General features: G+C 37.5%; 1 protein-coding gene across 1 annotated transcript in view; it reads left to right on the top strand.

Annotated features, from left to right (window-relative positions):
* The window catches only part of LOC124775089 (isocitrate dehydrogenase [NADP], mitochondrial-like), a 119805-nt gene extending 100097 nt beyond the window's left edge, over positions 1 to 19708 (top strand). Inside the window, exons 6-9 of the mRNA XM_047249899.1 lie at positions 4190 to 4347; positions 8528 to 8621; positions 13503 to 13613; positions 18681 to 19708. Of these exons, the coding sequence (XP_047105855.1) occupies positions 4190 to 4347; positions 8528 to 8621; positions 13503 to 13613; positions 18681 to 18858 (541 nt within the window). The 3' untranslated portion in view covers positions 18859 to 19708. The remainder of the gene's footprint in view (positions 1 to 4189; positions 4348 to 8527; positions 8622 to 13502; positions 13614 to 18680) is intronic.
* Positions 19709 to 19960: the final 252 nt, after the last annotated feature.

A 19960-nucleotide genomic window follows, 5' to 3' on the forward strand; every position in this document is an offset into this window, starting at 1 on the left:
AACTATTTATCGTCCATGTTTCACTTCCATGTATGGCTACACTCCATACAAATACTTTCAAAAACGACTTCCTGATACTTAAATCTATACTCGATGTTAACAAATTTCTCTTCTTCAGAAACGCTTTCCTTGCCATTGCCAGTCTACATTTTATATCTTCTCTACTTTGACCATCATCAGTTATTTTGCTCCCCAAATAGCAAAACTCCTTTACTACTTTAAGTGTCTCATTTCCTAATCTAATTTCTTCAGCATCACCCAACTTAATTAGACTACATTCCATTATCCTCGTTTTGCTTTTGTTGATGTTCATCTTATATTCTCCTTTCAAGACACTGTCCATTCCGTTAAACTGCTCTTCCAAATCCTTTGCTGTCTCTGACAGAATTACAATGTCATCGGTGAACCTCAAAGTTTTTATTTCTTCTCCATGGATTTTAATACCTCCTCCGAAGTTTTCTTTTGTTTCCTTTACTGCTTGCTCAATATACAGATTGAATAACATCGGGGAGAGGCTACAACCCTGTCTCACTACCTTCCCAACCACTACCGTCCCAACCACTGCTTCCCTTTCGTGCCCCTTGAATCTTATAACTGCCATCTGGTTTCTGTAAAAATTGTAAATAGCCTTTCGCTCCCTGTATTTTACCCCTGCCACCTGTAGAATTTGAAAGAGAGTATTCCAGTCAACATTGTCAAAAGCTTTCTCTAAGTCTACGAATGCTAGAAACGTAGGTTTGCCTTTCCTTAATCTTTCTTCTAAGATAAGTCAGCTGTGACTTATTAATCTGATAGTTCGGTAATTTTCACATCTGTCAACACCTGCTTTCTTTGGGATTGGAATTATTATATTCTTCTTGAAGTCTGAGGGTATTTCGCCTGTCTCATACATCTTTTTCACCAGATGGTAGAGTTTTATCAGGACTGGTTCTCCCAAGGCTGTCTGTAGTTCTTATGTAATGTTGTCTGCTCCTGGGGCCTTCTTTCGACTCAGGTCTTTCAATGCTCTGTCAAACTCTTCACGCAGTATCGTATCTCCCATTTCATCTTCATCTACATCCTCTTCCATTTCCATAATATTGTCTTCAAGTACATCGCCCTTATATAGACCCTCTATATACTCCTTCCACCTTTCTGCTTTCCCTTCTTTGCTTAGAACTGGGTTTCCATCTGAGCTCTTGATATTCATACAAGTGGTTCTCTTTTCTCCAAAGGTCTCTTTAATTTTCCTGTAGGCTGTATCTATCTTAGCCCTAGTGAGACAAGTCTCTATGTCCTTACATTTGTCCTCTAGCCATCCCTGCTTAGCCATTTTGCACTTCCTGTCCATCTCATTTTTGAGACGTTTGTATTCCTTTTTGCCTGCTTCATTTACTGCATTTTTATATTTTCTCCTTTCATCAATTAAATTCAATATTTCTTCTGTTACCCAAGGATTTCTACTAGCCCTCATCTTTTTACCTACTTCATCCTCTACTGCCTTCACTACTTCATCCCTCAGAGCTACCCATTCTTCTTCTACTGTATTTCTTTCCCCCATTCCTGTCAATTGTTCCCTTATGCTCTGCCTGAAACTCTGTACAACCTGTGGTTTAGTCAGTTTATCCAGGTCCCACCTCCTCACATTCCCACCTTTTTCCAGATTCTCCAGTTTTAATCTACAGTTCATAATGCATAGATTGTGGTCAGAGTCCACATCTGCCCCTGGAAATGTCTTACAGTTTAAAACCTGGTTCCTAAATCTGTCATAACATTATATAATCTATCTGATACCTTCTAGTATCTCCAGGATTCTTCCATGTATACAACCTTCTTTCATGATTCTTGAACCAAGTGTTAGCTATGATTAAGTTATGCTCTGTGCAAAATTCTACCAGGCGGCTTCCTCTTTCATTTCTTAGCCCCAGTCCATGTTTCCTTCTCTCCCTTTTCCTACTCTCGAATTCGTCACCCATGACTATTAAATTTTCGTCTCCCTTCACTATCTGAATAAATTCTTTTATCTCATCATACATTTCATCAATTTCTTCATCATCTGCAGAGATAGTTGGCACATAAAATTGTACTACTGTAGTAGGCGTGGGCTTCGTGTCTATCTTGGCCACAATAGTGCGTTCACTATGCTGTTTGTAGTAGCTTACACGCACTCATATTTTTTTATTCATTATTAAACCTACTCCTGCATTACCCGTATTTGATTTTGTATTTATAATCCTGTATTCACCTGACGAAAAGTCTTATTCCTCCTGCCACCAAACTTCACTAATTCCCAGTATATCTAACTTTAACCTATCCATTTCCCTTTTTAAATTTCCTAACCTACCTGCACGGTTATGGGATCTGACATTTCACGCTCCGATCCGTAGAACGCCAGTTTTCTTTTTCCTGATAATGACGTCCTTTTGAGTAGTTCCCGCCCGGAGATCCGAATGGGGGACTATTATACCTCCGGAATATTTTATCCAAGAGGATGTCATAATCATTTAACCATACAGCAAAGCTGTATTATAGTAGGTTTGTGCAATTTTTCCATTGTTGTGTTGGTTACCATGCCTGAAAAGTATCTGTATTGTGTTAGCCATATCACATATTTAGTCTGTTGTTGTGAGCTTTCTTCAGTAACATTACTTATGTTTCAGTTATATCAAAGATTAATTATTTTGTTTAATAATGTTTTGTAAAACCCTGTCACCAGTTTCGTTAAGGCCTCGTTGCTGACTGCTGTGGAGGCCGAGTTGCCACGGTTATTACGGTAGGCTGAGTCTGTGAGTTTTTGAAATGGCACCTGGTTCAGTACACTGCTAAGGCAATTTCTCCCTGCCAGTATTACATGCTATGCCCCAGGATCAGAGAACTATAGGAGAACAAAGGATCTACAACACCCCAACAAATTAGTAACAAAGTCACACAAATCGTATAAAAAGATTTACTTATCTTTGTGACTTGTTGGATATTGAGGTCTGCAACACTGCGTGTAATACAACGCAAAAAGGCCCTCAATGAATAAGAGCAAATAATCGTAGGTAAGCTTCACAGTTCATAGCAAATGCAATTTACGAGAACTGTCCCCTTGTATGAGTTTACTAAACTGTGTTTCCTGTCTAAGTCATCCCTGGATGATCTATGTCCAAGTGGGCAAGAGCTGCTCTTCTCTCTTCCGAGTTAGCTTCTGTCCATTGTCATGCGGTCATTGGCCGATTGTACTTGGCTGGCAATTGGCTGAGGTGAAGGCGATATCTTCATCTTCAGCACTGCCTGGTGGAACTTGGGAGGTGGTGAGTCTCTATGGCACTGGCACCATCTCGCATTTTTGTGCCTGTAGTGCTTTTGCCCTGGCTGTGGCTCGTTCAGATAACACAGCAAAATGGATCTTACAATTTGTAATATATTGTTATGAGAAAGCAATAAAATGCAGCAAAGTTTTAGAAATGTTACATGTTGCTTTTGGTGAGTCTGCTGTAAGTTCAGCAAGGGTTTACAAGTTGTATAAGGGTTCTGAAGCAGGCTGTGAAGATGTTGATGATGAAAAGGACCTGGACACCTCAAAAAATGATGAAATCGTGTAAAAAGTGAAAGACACTATTATGAGTGATGTCTGAATCGCAATTTGAGTGCCTGATGATGTTGATATATAAATTGACTTGTGGCATGAATTTCTTATGATGATTGGAGTATTTTGTGGTGAAACAGTTCATGGGTTTTCATTAGAATAATGTACCTACTTACACGTCATTGCTTATTTATGAATTTTTGACGAAAAACGATACTGTAGTGCAGCTCCATCCTCAATATTAGCCAGTCGTGGCCTCGTTTGACTCTTTTCTGTCCCATTCTTAAAAATAAAGGAAACCTTAAATAAGTAATAAAATATTGGAATTTACTGGTGCATTCATTGTGTGTACAAACAGTAGCATTCTCTGCTGAGGCAGGCAGAACAATTCTTTCATATGTGTGCAGTAAATATGCTTTCGGTGTGAAGTGTTCATTCGTGTTGACAATCCCTTATCTGTTATTCTTTTTATACAGCTATTGAAACATGCTAAATGTATGTGCCTTGCATATGAATTGTGGAAGTGGTGACTCGCTTTTAAATGACATTGAAAATTGTCTAGTAACTGTTTATTAATGCAGTGATATATGAAATACAGTAATTTTAGCTTCTGTAAATGATAATTTATTTTTGTTGCAGGGAGTACAAAGCTGAATTTGAGAAAAACAAGATCTGGTATGAGCACAGACTAATTGATGACATGGTAGCACAAGTTCTGAAATCGAGTGGTGGCTTTGTATGGGCATGCAAAAACTATGATGGAGATGTGCAGTCAGATATAGTTGCACAGGGATATGGTAAAATAGTTTAAATAATTATTTTTTCTACTGTTAGTACACTTTATCTTTGTTGCAAACACAGTATTGTAGAAAGATACATAGTGTTGCCAGTGATGGAAATGAAATCAGCATTTGAGCACCTTGTGAGGCACCTGTAAAGCTTCAAGCTGACATACAAATGGATAAATGTTTAAATTTTTAATGTTAACCACTTCTGAAATGGTCTTGTTAATAGAAAAATGTGTACATATTGCTTCAGTAGAGTTTGTGACTGACACTGTAGGCAGAACTTAATTAAATGTTTGGCTATGAAGGTCGGTAAATACTAATCTGGGCATGATGCATGCTATTGCCATCAGTCTTCACTTTGAAATGCATCAGTGTGGGAAATTGAGGGAACAAATAGATCATGTCTTCTACAATATTATGGGTTGTTTGGTTAGTGCAGACTTGTGGGTGTAATACCTACATACGGAACCAGCTATTTCTTTGAAAATTGTGGTTGTGTGGCAGCAGGGATCTAAAAGTTTAGCCCTATTCTTAAACATTCTTATCATAATATGTATATATCCCGGGGTGATTAAATATTGTTTGTCTTCTGACAATGATCAAATATTATATTATTTAAATATAGCCTAATTTTTGTGTCCTCTACTAAAATGCTCTTCTTTCATTTAGTGTGCATGTTTGCTATCAATTAATTGATTTCTTGCTAGATGACACAGTTATCTTCTACTCCTTAAGCTCATGTTAGCGCATCGTATTTCAGACTGTTGCACTCCATGTACGGGCTTTCTCCCATTATCTTCCCCCGCAACATGTGATGTGCCTAACATGCAGCATACTGATATACACAATATGTATGTGGTGTGAAAATTACATCCACTTGTCCAAGTCTTTCGTGTGTTGCTCTTCTTGGCCATCCTGTGACATCAAGTTGTGATAGAAACACGGGGAAAAGAGAAGTGTTTGACCAATAGAAACTTATGAATATGGATAAAGCAAAAGGTAGAACTTGTACTCCTGGCAGAGGAGAAAGAAAGGAAAGTAAAGAATAGATTTGTTAAGGTCGAAGAAAGAGAGAAGATATCCCTGAAAGACAGAATCCCTTACCACCCACCACTCCAAGGAATTACCACGGCTTCTACATTTCTTTCTGTGATGGCGGAGGGAGACGGTGTTCGGCATTCCATACAGAACGGACTTGTCACAACTTCACCGTCACATACCCCGAAAATTGAACTTAACAGATCTTTATTGCAAGTTTAGATAGAAATAACAGCAGGTGGAGAAGAGGGGGAAAAAAAGGAAAAGAAAGAAATTAGTAAACTGTCATCATCAGAAGTCAGTCCATCTATTGACATTTCTGTCAACCACCCATAAAGTACCTCTCAACTTGAAGTCTATAATCTTGCTTTTACAAGCAAGGATGCAATGTAGTTAGTAAAGAAGATGGAATAGTAATACGTTCAAAATACAGAATAATCTAAAGGGGAAGGAATGGCTTTGGAAAAACCAAAGATGAAATACCAAAGCCATTAACCTGGACTTCCGATGGGTGTCATTCTGCCAAATTTGTCAAGTGTGCAAATTCTCTTGGGGATAAATATTTCTTAACTGTATCAACATTGTATAATCCCTTTTCCTTGCCTGTATCTGGATCAATATTATTATTATTAGGGGTAGCTACTAACACCTGCGATTGTGTATTGTTGTTGTTAGTTGTACTCTGTTATGTCTGTTGTTGACAGGGGAAATTTTGTATTGTTTTTATCACCCATGTTTTGAATTAGAATCGTTCACATCTTCATTATTTCATCCATAGAACTTTATGTAACAGTTCTCGTAGCTACTGGTTTGTATAATACACAGAATGACACACAATATGTATAAATAATCTTTTCACAGAAAAACACATATTATTAACACAGAGTGCAATTTGGAGCACATTACTATAAATTAAAAATACCTGTTTGATATTTACTTTAGTTTTTTTATACCTTCTTACATATGTTGATCTACACAATACATTTTGTGTCAGTGCCCTGTCCTGCCATGTAACTATTAGAATTAGATTCCTGCACAGTCAAATAATCTTACAGAGCAATGGAGAATCCATCCAGTTCATTGCAATATGAACTTAAGAAGAAGGACCAGAAGACTGAGAGAAATAAACATAGAATAAAATAAATGAAACGCCAGTAGTGATTACATGATCTCTGTTGTTGAAAATAATCCTGCAGACACAAAAAATTTTTATTAATTTTAGCTTTGATGTTATAATGCCACTAAAAGCTACATGAATCACACAGTCTAAACCCTGCACAAAGTTCTCTATGTAATGTTAATAGTTTCTGGTCGATGAATAAAAATAGCAAAAGTCTCTTTAAAATTAATCACACTCTCACTGAATTATGGTGTTAATAAATATTTGTTTGTCCTATAGGCAAACTGAAGTTGTTACGCATGGTAACCAACACTCTAGCAAGTGGTGTACTCAATAGTGTACCTGTATGAGTATCTAGGTAGAAAAATAATCACAAATGTTCAATATTTAATTACTTTTAATGTTGATTTACTTAAAATTGTCCTAAAAGCAAAAAGAAGGCATTAAACAAAGTTGCAGCACTGGAGTAAGTGGTGTGATCACCTTTTGTAACTATCTGAATTGTTAAACCTACATAAAAACATAAGTATAATAAGTATATAAAACACTTACATTTTTCGTAACAAAGCTTGAATAGAGAAAGTGAGAATCAGATGAAACATATCTTACAATACTTCAGGAGACACAAGTATTATTATTATTATTATTATTATTATTATTATTATTATTATTATTAAAACTATATGTAAGCCTTAGTTGACATGGATGTAACAAGATGGCTTTTCCTTGCGCCGCCAAACAGCTGGAATAGCTTGAACTAGTGGTTTGACTAGCTATGTCATAGCGTTTGCCCAAGTCCCACAGAGGACCAACTGAAACCTGGGGGAGAATGTTCCTATCATTGTATTAACATTTGCAGTTTGAAATAATTAAGTTGGCCAGTATGCAAATACATAAATTCTGCTGTCTTTATTATAACACATCATATTTATTTATACTTTCACAGATGCTGCATATGGCATCTTTCTCCTAGGCAAGCATGCTTCTTCAGCTTTTTATTTTTCCTCTAGGCATTCCTACTTTGTCATTCTGCACTTTGGGTCAAGCTCATTTTTCAGATGTCTGTATCATCGCGTGCCAACTTATTTTTCTGTATTTTTATATTTTCTTTTTTACCAGTTAAATTCAATATCTCATGTGTTATCAGATAAATTTATCTGGGCCTTGTCTCTCTGTGTAATGGATCCTCTGCTGCCTTCACTATGTTGTCTCTTGAAGTTGCCCATTCACATAATATTGTATTCTTTCCCCTGTATCTATCAATCATTGCCTAATGCTCACTTTGGAATTCTCAACAGTCTCCAGCTCCCTTATCCTTAATTTCATATGTTTCTGCCATTTCTTAAGTTCTAATCTGCAGTTAATAACCAATTAAATAAGTCGAAGTCCACAACTGTCCCAGGGAATGCTTTTTGGTTTAAAATCTCTTACTTAACATTACATAATATAGCTGAAACCTTCTGGTGTCTGTCTCCAGGACACATCCATAAGTACAACAAACTTTCATGATTCTTTAATTGAGTGTTTGCAATTATTAAATTATGCTCTGTGCACAATTTTACAGGTAGCTTCCCCTTTTACTCCTTTTCTGTAGTCCATGCTCACCTACTACATTTCTTTTCGTCCTTTTCCTACTATTGAATTCCAGTCCCCCATCACAGTTGAGTTTTCGCCTTTGTTAAGATACTGAATAATTTCCGTTATCTCATCATATATCCTTTCAGTGTCTACATCTTTGTGAAGGTAGTAGAGAGATCAAAGAGAATTTGTAATAGGGTGTTGGGTCTTTGTGTACTGTCTGTCTTGGCAATAATAATACATTCAATATGTCGTTCAAAGTAGCTCAACTGCATGAGAAAAGCTATAAACTTTTTAATACCTTAACTACCTCCATGGTGAACTGTTAGAATAGTTTCAAATAGGTCTTTGTGTCTGCTGCTGCTGTTATTGTTCTTCTTCTTCTTCTTCTTCTTCTTCTTCTTCTTATTATTATTATTATTATTATTATTATTATTATTTCACTTGTTTCAGGTTCTCTTGGTCTTATGACTTCAGTTCTCATGTGTCCCGATGGCAAAACTATTGAGGCAGAAGCAGCACATGGGACAGTCACAAGGCACTACAGGTGAGGGAGAAAATCATCTCTCTTAGCAAACTTTTTTCTTAAACCTACATATAATGATGTCTTAACTTTTACAGAACATTGTCACAGTAAAATCATAGTTTTTGTTCTATGCTTGTTTCTCTCCTTCCAATCCTTTTTAGGAAGTCCTTACTTTCCTATTTACCTTGTGCAATCCTTTGTTTAAGGTGAACTTCTTGTTGAGTACTTTTATAAGTATCAAATCCTTACATAGCCATGGTGGAAATACTGCCACCATTAGCAGAAATGCTGAACTAAGATTGATTTACTTGCAAGAAAGATATCCACCCAGCCTAACTGTATAATGACTATTAACTTAAAATTTCTTCCTTGTGAAATAGAGAATGAGAAATACATCGCACATCTACTGTATTTATTTTGAAGCTAACATCTGGAACAGCTTCCATAAATCAAGAGAGGAAATATGAATCAAGATGGTTTGTAATGTCCTTGTTTTATCACTACTATATCTGTGTTTTATGTCATACCGCCACTCCTACGTCTGCATCCAAATTATCTCCCATTTATCCATTAGATCTAAATTTGTTTGTGAAGGCTTTAATAATAAATGTCAACATCTGCTTCTGCACAAGCCTTATTCCCATGGAATATTTCCTCTTGTTTTCAAAAAAGGTTAGATCATGAAATTTTCTGTGGAAGTGTAAACCAGTAGTGATCAGCCAATGCAGAGCTATAATGGATTGCTTGTAGCAGCAGCAGCAGCAGGAGCAGGAGCAATATAGGAACCTTATGTGTATTTGAATACAGCATTAGTAGTTTGTTGCTTGCTCAGTTAAACATCCAGGCATAATGTTGCAAAGTGGTATGAAATGGAATGAGCAAGTAAGGATGGTAGCAGGGAAGGTAAATGGTTGACTTTGGTTTATTGGGAGCATTTTGGGACAGTGTAGCTCATTTATAAAGGAGGCTGTATATAGCACACTAGTGCGACCCATTCTTGAGTACTACTTTAATTGTTTGGGATCCCCACTAGGTCAGATAACAGGAAAACATCAAAGCTTGGGCTAAAACAACAGTAGAGATCACAATAACATTAATTTATTATAACCAGTTTTGGCTTATGTTAAAGCCATCCTCAAATTTTTTGGGTTCCCTATGGCTGGTGCTTAAGGATCCTCGTTTTTTCACGTGGTGCCACAGTTGTAGACTGTACAGTGTATGATCGTGGTATCGTGAAAAATTGAGGAGCTGCCAGCACCAGCCCTAGCGGGTCCAAGAAATCTGAGGATGGCTTTAACAGTAACCTGAAACCAGTCATAATAAACAAACCTGAATGTGATCTTGACTGTTGTTTTAACCTAAGTGTAGCACCAGACTGCTGCGCTCCATGGACAATGTTGTCTAAATTTATAGACATTGAACCTATTCAGAGGCAGGCTTCTAGATTTGTTACCAGTAGGCTATCGACATGCAAGTATTACAGAGATGCTTTGTGAATTCAAATGGAAATACTTAGAGGGAAGACAGCATTCTTTTTGTGAAACAGTATTCTGCAAATTTAGAGAACTGGCATTGGGAGCTGACTGCAGAATGATTTTCCTGCCACGAGTGTACATATCTCATAAGGACCATGAAGACAAGAAAAGAGAAATTAGTGGTCATATGGAGGCATATCGATAGTCATTTTTCCCTTGCTGTATGTGTGAGTTGTACAGGAAAAGAAATGACTAGTAGTGATACAAAGTATCCTCCACCATGCACCATACATTGACTTTGGGGTATATACATAGATGTAGATGAACCTGCTTTCTGCATTCAAGCCTTGGTCTTCCTCTACACTTCTTACCATTACGAAACTGATAATTTCTTGAGGTCTCAGGAGGTGTGCGATCGAACAATCCCTTTTTCCAGACAAGTTGTGCATTAATTTTTCTCTAATTTGATTAAGTTAACTCCTCATTTGGTATTCAATATCCCCACCTAATCTTCAGCACTCTTCCACAGCACCCTGTCTCAAAAGCTTATATTCTCTTCTTGTCTGCATTGCCTATTATCCACATTTTGCTTACATACAAGGCTGCACTCAAGACAAGTATCCTTAGAAAAGTCTACCTAACATTTCAATTTGTATTATGTGGTAATGCTTTTCTTGCTGTTACCAGTCTGCATTTTATATCTTTCCTACTTTGGCCATTATCATTTATTTTGCTGCGCAAATAGCATTGCTCATTCAGTGTCTCATTTCCTGATATAATTCCCTCAGGGTTACCTGATTTAATTCAGCTACATTCCATTGCCTAGTTTTACACTTGTTGACCGAAATCTTAGGTGTAGTTCACAAAGGGATGATACAATATATGATGTGACACAATGCAAAAGTCATGCGACATGATGCTTTTCAGTGCAACACATGTTCCCACTGGGGTCATACAACATGCAGTACAATACTGCATTACAAGAAGTAACAAGACAGCATGAATCATGTTTCTGCCTTAGTTGAAGTCATGGGTCCTTCTAAAGAGGAAGTTAGCGTGCATATCAGTATTTAAAGCTTAAAAAATCGCTAAAGGAAAGGAAGTACTGGGTGCACCCTTACAATGCTATTAATATGAAATATAGTTCGATGGTGATGTTTTTCATTGTTCAGCTGTGATGTTTCATTAGCTCCCTGGACATGAGCACAAATTCCATGAATTCTAGAGAATGAGTCTAGACAGTGTACACTTTTTGAGGCCACTGTTATCAGCTACTCTGAAAAAGCAAAACACACACTTTTTAACGTGCTGTTTCTCCTGCTGTGAAAGTAAGTTGGTGAAAGTGTGTGAATGACGTAAAAAATACCTCAATCAGAAGTTTATATTTAGTTAGGCCACCTAATGTCATACTTTTTTCAGTCAAGTACAGACATAAATAATGGTTACAAGTTACAAAGCTACAACTGTTCAATATCCTAAGGTAGAATGTGATTCAGCTTCAGATGTAGACACAAGAAATGTACTGGATTTGAAGTTAAATCTGCCACTTTATATGTTGTAGCACTGCCTGGTGAATTCTGTGTAGGGATAGGGAATGTTTTTGAAATGTAAGAAGCCCATAATGAAGAGGAAAATTCCAGTGTCGGTTTTGCCCAGCTGCTCATTTAAAAGAACAGCAATTTTGCCTTTATGTCTCTTTCACATGTCACTACGTTCCTTGGAATCAGAGATCATGGACTGAAAAAACATCCATTCAGCATCATCAGCTAAGACTCATGGCATCTTTTCATTTCAGTAAGTTTTTTAATCTACACCCAGTCTGCAAATTCTTTCTCAGCAGCACTCTTGCTGACCTCAGCTCTTTTTTTTTTTTTGGGGGGGGGGGGGAGGGGGGGTAAGTGGTTGCACTACCACATCATATTCAACACATCACTTGTTTCTTCTAATGTTTGACAGCTTCCTAGTTCCTGAGAGTCTGTGCCATACAGTGTTGCATTAAAACTGCCATGTTGTTTTCATTTGCCTCAAGTAGAGGTACGTGCCCACAGGAGAGAGATCTCTTCATGTATGGGCAAAGAAATGATATGTCGTGGAGGGTCGAGGGGGGGGGGTGTAGTAATATGGTTTCTTGAGTGTAGACAAATGTTATTTGAAGCTGCATGTTTAAATGCACTGAAATTTGGGCTTCCTCAGTTCATATACCTGCAGTTAATGTTTTCAGAACCTTGAATAGGGGCTCCTCCATTTTAGTTTAGAATGAAGTGCTTTTTAGAATATAGTAACATTTTACAATCACAGACCAAAACCATAGGGTTGTTATCGGAATAAGAAGCTGCAAACTGAAAATAATTAGTTAAAAATGATAGTACAAAGTCCACATCAAGTTCTTACCTTTTTTATCTTCCATTATACCCAGTTGGTCACATCTGTCACACCTCCTAATCCGAAGACAAGGGTTTTTCCATCAAACTGGATGAAAAAGATCATCTTTGAACAGTGCTTCTGTGTGAGCAACATGTTGACTATATGCAGTGCAGAAAGAAATGCACAGGTCAAGACATCTTTCTAACCTGAAAGCATATGTGCAAGTGGATGCCTTGACTTGTATCATCAGCATACAAAAAGGAAACACGAGGCGACTCCGTATATCGCAACATGCAGCACAATGTCGAGTGTGGCGCTGCCAAATGTCAAAATGTATCAAGTACTTGCTTGAGACTGGAAAGAGGTATGACTCTCCTTCCAGTGTTCAAAAGAATTTAGATATGTTAGCTGCATTTCTTATGCACTAAATGTAAACTGGTCAGTGAGTACATTTTTCGTTTCAAAATATGCTTAGTTTTTCACTTTACTTCAAAGTAGCACAGCAACTACGGGCAATAGGAACAGAAAAGAAGTTCATTTTCATGCTGTGATAACAGACTAAAAAAATGTGAAAAAGCCAGATTTTTCTACCAAATAGTTTCCTCAATATTGAATGAGAAAAATTGCATAGTGGAGAACACATGCGAAATCAATGAACAATGGCTTTTTATTTTTTATTCAAAAAGTAAACATTTTACTGAGGAAGTAACTGCGTACAGGTGTAGCTTTGCTTCATCTAAATAAAACAATTTTTTATAGGGCACATCAGAAGACTTGAAATTTCCCTCTCTGTGTTTCGTATGATACCAGTTGTGTGGAATGACCAGCACGCCTTGTTGCGCCGGGCTATGTGATAGAGATTCATATCCTGTTATACCATAGTTATCCTGAAGTGAACCAGTTAAGTTGATTTCACTGTGTTTCTATGTTCTCTGCCGATGTGGGTTCTGTGTCACATCGCATATTGTATCTCCCCAGCATCATGTGTTGCATTTCTGGGTATTGTTTGTTGTAAGTTTTCTGTCTTTTCTGTGCATTTATTCAGCTATTATTATTTATACAGGTTACATCAGAAGGGGCAGCCTACATCTACAAATCCTGTAGCATCAATTTTTGCTTGGACACGGGGACTGAGCCACCGTGCAAAGCTTGACAATACTCCAGAACTAGCAAGGTATGTTGTGTGAAAATTAAGTATCTTAATATATCAAAAAACAAAGACGATGTGACTTACCAAACGAAAGCGCTGGCAGGTCGAAAGACACACAGACAAACAAAAACGTACACACAAAATTCAAGGTTTCGCAACTAACTGTTGCCTCATCAGGAAAGAGGGAAGGAGAGGGAAAGACGAAAGGATGTGGGTTTTAAGGGAGAGTGTAAGGAGTCATTCCAATCCCGGGAGCGGAAAGACTTACCTTAGGGGGAAAAAAAGGATGGGTATACACTCGCGCCCCACACACACACACACACACACACACACACACACACACACACACACACACACACACACACACACACACACACACACACACACACGTAAACATTTGTAAAGGCAAAGAGTTTGCCTTTACAAATGTCTGGTTGTGTCTGTATATGTGTGGATGGATATGTGTGTGTGTGCGAGTGTATACCCATCCTTTTTTTCCCCCTAAGGTAAGTCTTTCCGCTCCCGGGATTGGAATGACTCCTTACCCTCTCCCTTAAAACCCACATCCTTTCGTCTTTCCCTCTCCTTCCCTCTTTCCTGATGAGGCAACAGTTTGTTGCGAAAGCTTGAATTTTGTGTGTATGTTTTTGTTTGTTTGTGTGTCTTTCGACCTGCCAGCGCTTTCGTTTGGCAAGTCACATCATCTTTGTTTTTTGATGTATTTTTCCCACGTGGAATGTTTCCCTATATTATATTAATATCATTAACTTAAGTATCTTAATATTGATAATGCAATAACATGATCATGAAATATGTATAGGGTTTGTGTGCAGCACTGACGCAAATAATTATGGTGCTGTGTTTCACTAGCAGAAAAGCAAGCACATATGTTGTAGTACACCAACACCTACTGCCATTGAAGATGCTTAAGACAAAATTATATGGCGAAACATAAATTGCATTCATCCTGTAGCACAAAGACAAAATTATGAATGTGGAACTTCTGTATTCTTTCATTATCTTGTGATAGAGAAGTTATTTTACTTGAAGGTATCAGTAACACAGGAGAAAAGTTATTTGTTAAAAAGTATTTAACTTTCTGGATTCTAGTGAATGAATCTTACTATATATGTGAAATAGATGGATAGCAAGAGTCGTTTGAAAGGTGCAAATGTGATAGGTTTCAAATAAACAGACAAATTGTGAACTGCAGTTAGGTGACATGGATCAAAGAATCACAGAATGTTAGACATTTGGCCAAATAACATGCAGCATATCCTCCATGTGGGGTAGCTGAAGAGTAGACTGTGCCTCTCACAATGTAGATAGGGCATGGTAATGGACGTGTGGTCCATTTGTAGTGTCTTTGGCTAATAACCATAATGTCTTGGGTCCCAGGTTCACATCCAGCCACTGCTTAATATTGAATAAAAATGATGAATAAGAAACATCAGCAATGGTGGCTGAAGACTTCTGGTATAGGGAGTAATCCTCCTTCCGCCAGTGGCCTTGTCAAAGAGATTGAGGGGGTGGACGGAGTTTCAGGGCAACCTCTTGTTGATGGGGTGGGAAACTGCCCCTAAAATGTGAAAGAACTGGTAATAATGAACAGCATAAGGAGGCAGAAGGCAAAGAAAACCACTGCATTAAAGACACTCAATATGTATCCACAGGACTTGTGGCCTGTAATTGAAAAAGTGTTGTGATGATGCGCCCATTGCTAAAAGATTCCAGATTGATTCCCCATTTAGATCTCAGGGAGGGGACTTCCAGGGGCCAGGTAACCATGAGAGAAAGACTGAATTATCACTGAATGACTTAACACGCTAAGAGATAGATTGTGGAATATCATAAGTATGAACATGGGAGAGAAGCTAGACAGTTTGAGAAAAAGAAATGCAAAGGCTCAGTCTAGATATGGTGGTGGCCAGTGAAATGAAATGGAAAGAAGATAAGAATTTCGGGTTAGACTAATGTAAATTAATGCCAACAGCAGCAGCAAATGGTATGACAGGAGTAGACAATGAGTTACTGTGGACAGATCAATGATTGGACGTTTTCATCAGAAGGGATGTAAAACCAATTCCTATAGCAACAGTTGAGGTATACATGCTGACAGAACAAGCTTAAGAAAAAGAGATAAAGAAAACATTTGAGGGTATTGAACAGGCAATCCAGTATGTAAAAGGAGATAATGATATAATAATCATGGATGATTGGAATGCAGTAGTAGGGGAAGATATAGAGTATGGGCTTGGTGGTGGGAATGAGAGAGGAGAAAGACTGAGCTGTCAGTAAATATCAGATGCACTGTTCAGAAATCACAAGAGGAGGAGGAAGAACACTTGGTAAAGGCCTGGAGATATGTGGAGATTCAAACTGAATTTCATCATGTTCAGACAGAAACTCCAAATGAAACTTCCTGGCAGATCAAAATTGGATATTGCACTGTAAGGAGTACACAGGAGCAGACACAGACCTGGATTATAATTTAGTAATAATGAAGAGTAGGCTAAAGTTCGAAAGACTCGAAGAAAAAAGAGGCAAAGAAGAGAGATACTGAAATAGTGAAGAATGATAAGCTGCATTTGAAGTTCTCTGAGGCTTTGGATATGACAATAATGAATACCACAGTTGGCAGTTTAGTTGAAGAAGAATGGACAGCTCTATAAAGGCAATCACAGAAGTTAGATAGACAAACATTGGTAAAAGAAAGGTAACAGCAAAGCAACCTTGGGTAACAGAAGAAATACTTCAGCCATTTGATGAGAGAAGGATGTACAAAAATGTTCAGGAAATACAGGAATACAGAAATACAAGTCACTGAGGAATGAATTAAATAGGAAATGCAGGGAAGATAGAGTGAAATGGCTGCAGGAAAAATGTGAACAAATCGAAAAGGAATGGTTATCAGAAGGACTGATTCAGCATATAGAAACAACTTTATGTGAAATGAAAAGCAAGGGTGTCAACATCAAGAGTGCAATAGAAATTCCACTGTTAAGTGCGTGTAGGGAGTTGGAAAAGTACATTGAAGGCCTCTATGATGTGGAAGACTTGTCTGATGAAGTGACTGAGGAAGATATGGGATATGATATGGAAGACATAGGGGATATTTTAATGGTCATTTTTACAGAACTGTTTAAGACATGTGATCAAGTAAACATAGACCACATTCCTTTAAAATTTCTAAAATCTTTAGGGAAGGTGGCAACTAAGTGACAAAGTTCGGATGTAGAATCCACGAGACTGGAGACATACCGTTAGACCTTTGGAAATATATCAACTATACAATCCTGAAAATAGCAAGGGCAGATAAACATGATGATTATCGCTTGGCTTAATGGCTTGTGCATCAAAGTTACTACCACAAATAATATATAGGAGAATGGAAAAGAAAATTGAGTGTCTATTAGACAGTGATCGGTTTGGTTTGTAGTAGGCAGCCACAACATTCACAGGATTTGAAAAACTGGAAAAAGCTTTCAGCACTGTGAAACTATGCAGTATGTTCCAAATTCTCATAAAAATAGGACTAAGCTATAGGGAAAGATGGATAATATAAAATACACACAACAACCAGGAGGTAACACTTAAAATGGAAGGGCAAAAACAAAGTGCTCAGATTAAAAAGGATGTGAGAGGGCTGCAATCTTTCACTCCTGCTGTTGAGTCTGTACTCTGAAGAAGTAATAAAGAAAATAAAAGAAAGGTTCAAGTGGTAGAGTAAACCAAAGAAAGACAGAAGTAGTGAGGAGCAGTAGAAATGTGGTTGGGATAAACTCAGCATCAAAATTGGGGACCATGAAGTAGCTGAAGTAAATGAATTCTGCTACCTTGAAAATGAAATAATACATGATGAACGAATGGAGGAGGACATAAAAAACAGAATAGCGCAGGCAAAGAGGGCATTCCTGGCCAAGAGCAGTCTGCTAGTATCAAATATTGGCCTTCAGCTCAGGAAGGAATTTCTGAGAAAGTGTACAAGGGTTGGAACTTTAATAGTGGCAACTATTTATTTACAGCTCGTACAATATAGGTACATGTTTCAAAGTTTTACTGACCTTCAAAGTAGTCATCAGCATTGTGTATAACCCATTGCCAGCGATGTGGAAGTCATGGGATACTCTTAGCTCCCCAGTTGTGTTGACAGTTCGAGCAGCATGGTCTATTGCCCGACAAATTTGTAGCAGTTCTGAAGTGAATGCCGTGAAGTGTTTCCTTCAGTTTAGAAATAGAGTTGAACTCACAAGGGCTTAAGTCAGGGGAATTTAGTAGGTGGTGTAGCGCTTAGCAGCCCCATCAGTCAAATAAATCGGTAACAGCTTGCACTGTACGTGCTTGAGCATTGTCCTGCAAAATGATGGTCAGGTCCTGCAGAAAGTGTCACCACTACTGTCTCTATGCTTTTCATTTTTGGAACACAACCTATGACCAGCAGTGACTCATTATTAGGTAGTATACAGTTCTTAGTGATTGTATGTAGCATTGTGAATGTCACTGTATAGTTATTTGCTTGTTACCTGTGGCAAAGTTTTGTAGTGCAGTGTAATCTGCGTTACTGGCAAACTTAGTTTTCCAGTTGCTGGTGAGTTGCTAGGCATCTTGAGCCTGATAATGATAAAACAAAAAGTTTATACCATCAAAAAAGGGGACTGGTTGAAGTCATTTCTCAAAACTTTTACTCATAGTCACAGTGTTCCACATTCTTATGGATAAAAGTTTTAGTTAGATAGTTATTTGTATATTCCATGGGTCACAACTGTGACCTCATCAGATGGCGAGTATCTCAGTCAACTGTAATACAAATTTCTCAGTGAAAAATATATGTCTATGAATATGATGTAAACAAAAAGGATAGTTTGGTGGAGGGATAGCTGATATGAAAATAATGTATTGTTAAATACCACAGTATGCAGTTTTACAGTGCATTATTATTTATATATACACTGCAGCTGGTTGTACGTAGGAGAAAAGAAACTGTAACACATAACAAAATGTTAGCAACAATACTGATTGCATCATATATTGATTTAATGTCACCTACCATAATTTTTATGGATTTCAAAGAATTTATTGCTTTAATTTCAGGTTCAGTGAAAATCTCGAGGCAGCATGTGTTGACTGTATAGATAGTGGCAAAATGACCAAAGATCTGGCAATTTGTATTCATGGAATGCAGAATGTGAAGGAAGGCATGTACCTACATACAGAAGATTTCTTGGACGCCATTGCAGAAGAACTGAAACGCAAAATGGGCAGTAAATGAAACAGCTTCTAGGAACATAATTTCACAACCATAACAAAATACAAATGTACTTTATCTCCAATGACAGATGTGGCAAACATAATTAATCAGCATACTTATATGCTGCTTGCAGGAAACATGCATTTCTAATTCCATCCACGCAGTAAAAATATGAAATGAAACTGAAGTGCAAAAGATGTGCTGTTTAACATCAAACATAGTATACACAGTTTCTTTTACTCTTCCAGTTCCCCCATAGGCCTGCTCAATACTAGTCAAACGCAGAATGATAATGAATGTGTACACAACAAAATTTGCTAGAGTTCTGCTACTTGTAGTTAAACAGATTGCTAATCCTCGTTGCAAACTTGGAATTGCAGTAAAATTTTTGGAAGAATATCTTCTTCAGTTCTGTTTTAGCTTTTGTATGTGATAGTATCATTGTCTGTAAATTATTAGCCTTCGATTGTGTGCCAGTTGTTATTTAAGTATAAGATGGCACAAAATCTCTATGTGAAAGTTCAAAATGGGGACCACTTTCTTGGCTATATGATCATCCTGCCACAAGAAGGTACAAAGAACAGATACTGTTGACAGTCACTATATACAGAATTTGTTTTGTGAAACTGCTTATAATGTATTGAGCATGTTCTGTGTGTGTCTCATCACTTATTTAAATTTTATTTATATTCATGATTCTCATTGACATTGGAGCATTAATTTTTCAGCTGTAGAAAATCTCTGCAGTTGATATGAACAGTATTCAAATTCATCTATAAAATAATCATGTGTGTTCAGATGTCTGAAATACTCATCATCATCTCCATACTGGAACTTTGTAAGGAAAAATGAAATAAAGATACAAAAATCATGATAAATGCTTTTATTAAAACCACTTTATAGACTGACCTCTCAAAGGAAGTACTGTAGACACAAACATTGTGATGCTTTCTACATTAACTCTTGAGCAGGCACACCTACGTATAAAGTGTGCCAACCACAAATAACATTGTTTTGTACCATTCTGTTGTTTTACAACTATGAGTCCACTTCTATTCCTTCGTTATTGCTTCAGCTAATGCAGTGATAAGCTGTGTTGTTACACACCCATGTGAGCAGCAGT

The sequence above is a fragment of the Schistocerca piceifrons genome, chromosome 2, assembly GCF_021461385.2.
Source record: "Schistocerca piceifrons isolate TAMUIC-IGC-003096 chromosome 2, iqSchPice1.1, whole genome shotgun sequence".
Classification (NCBI taxonomy): domain Eukaryota; kingdom Metazoa; phylum Arthropoda; class Insecta; order Orthoptera; family Acrididae; genus Schistocerca; species Schistocerca piceifrons.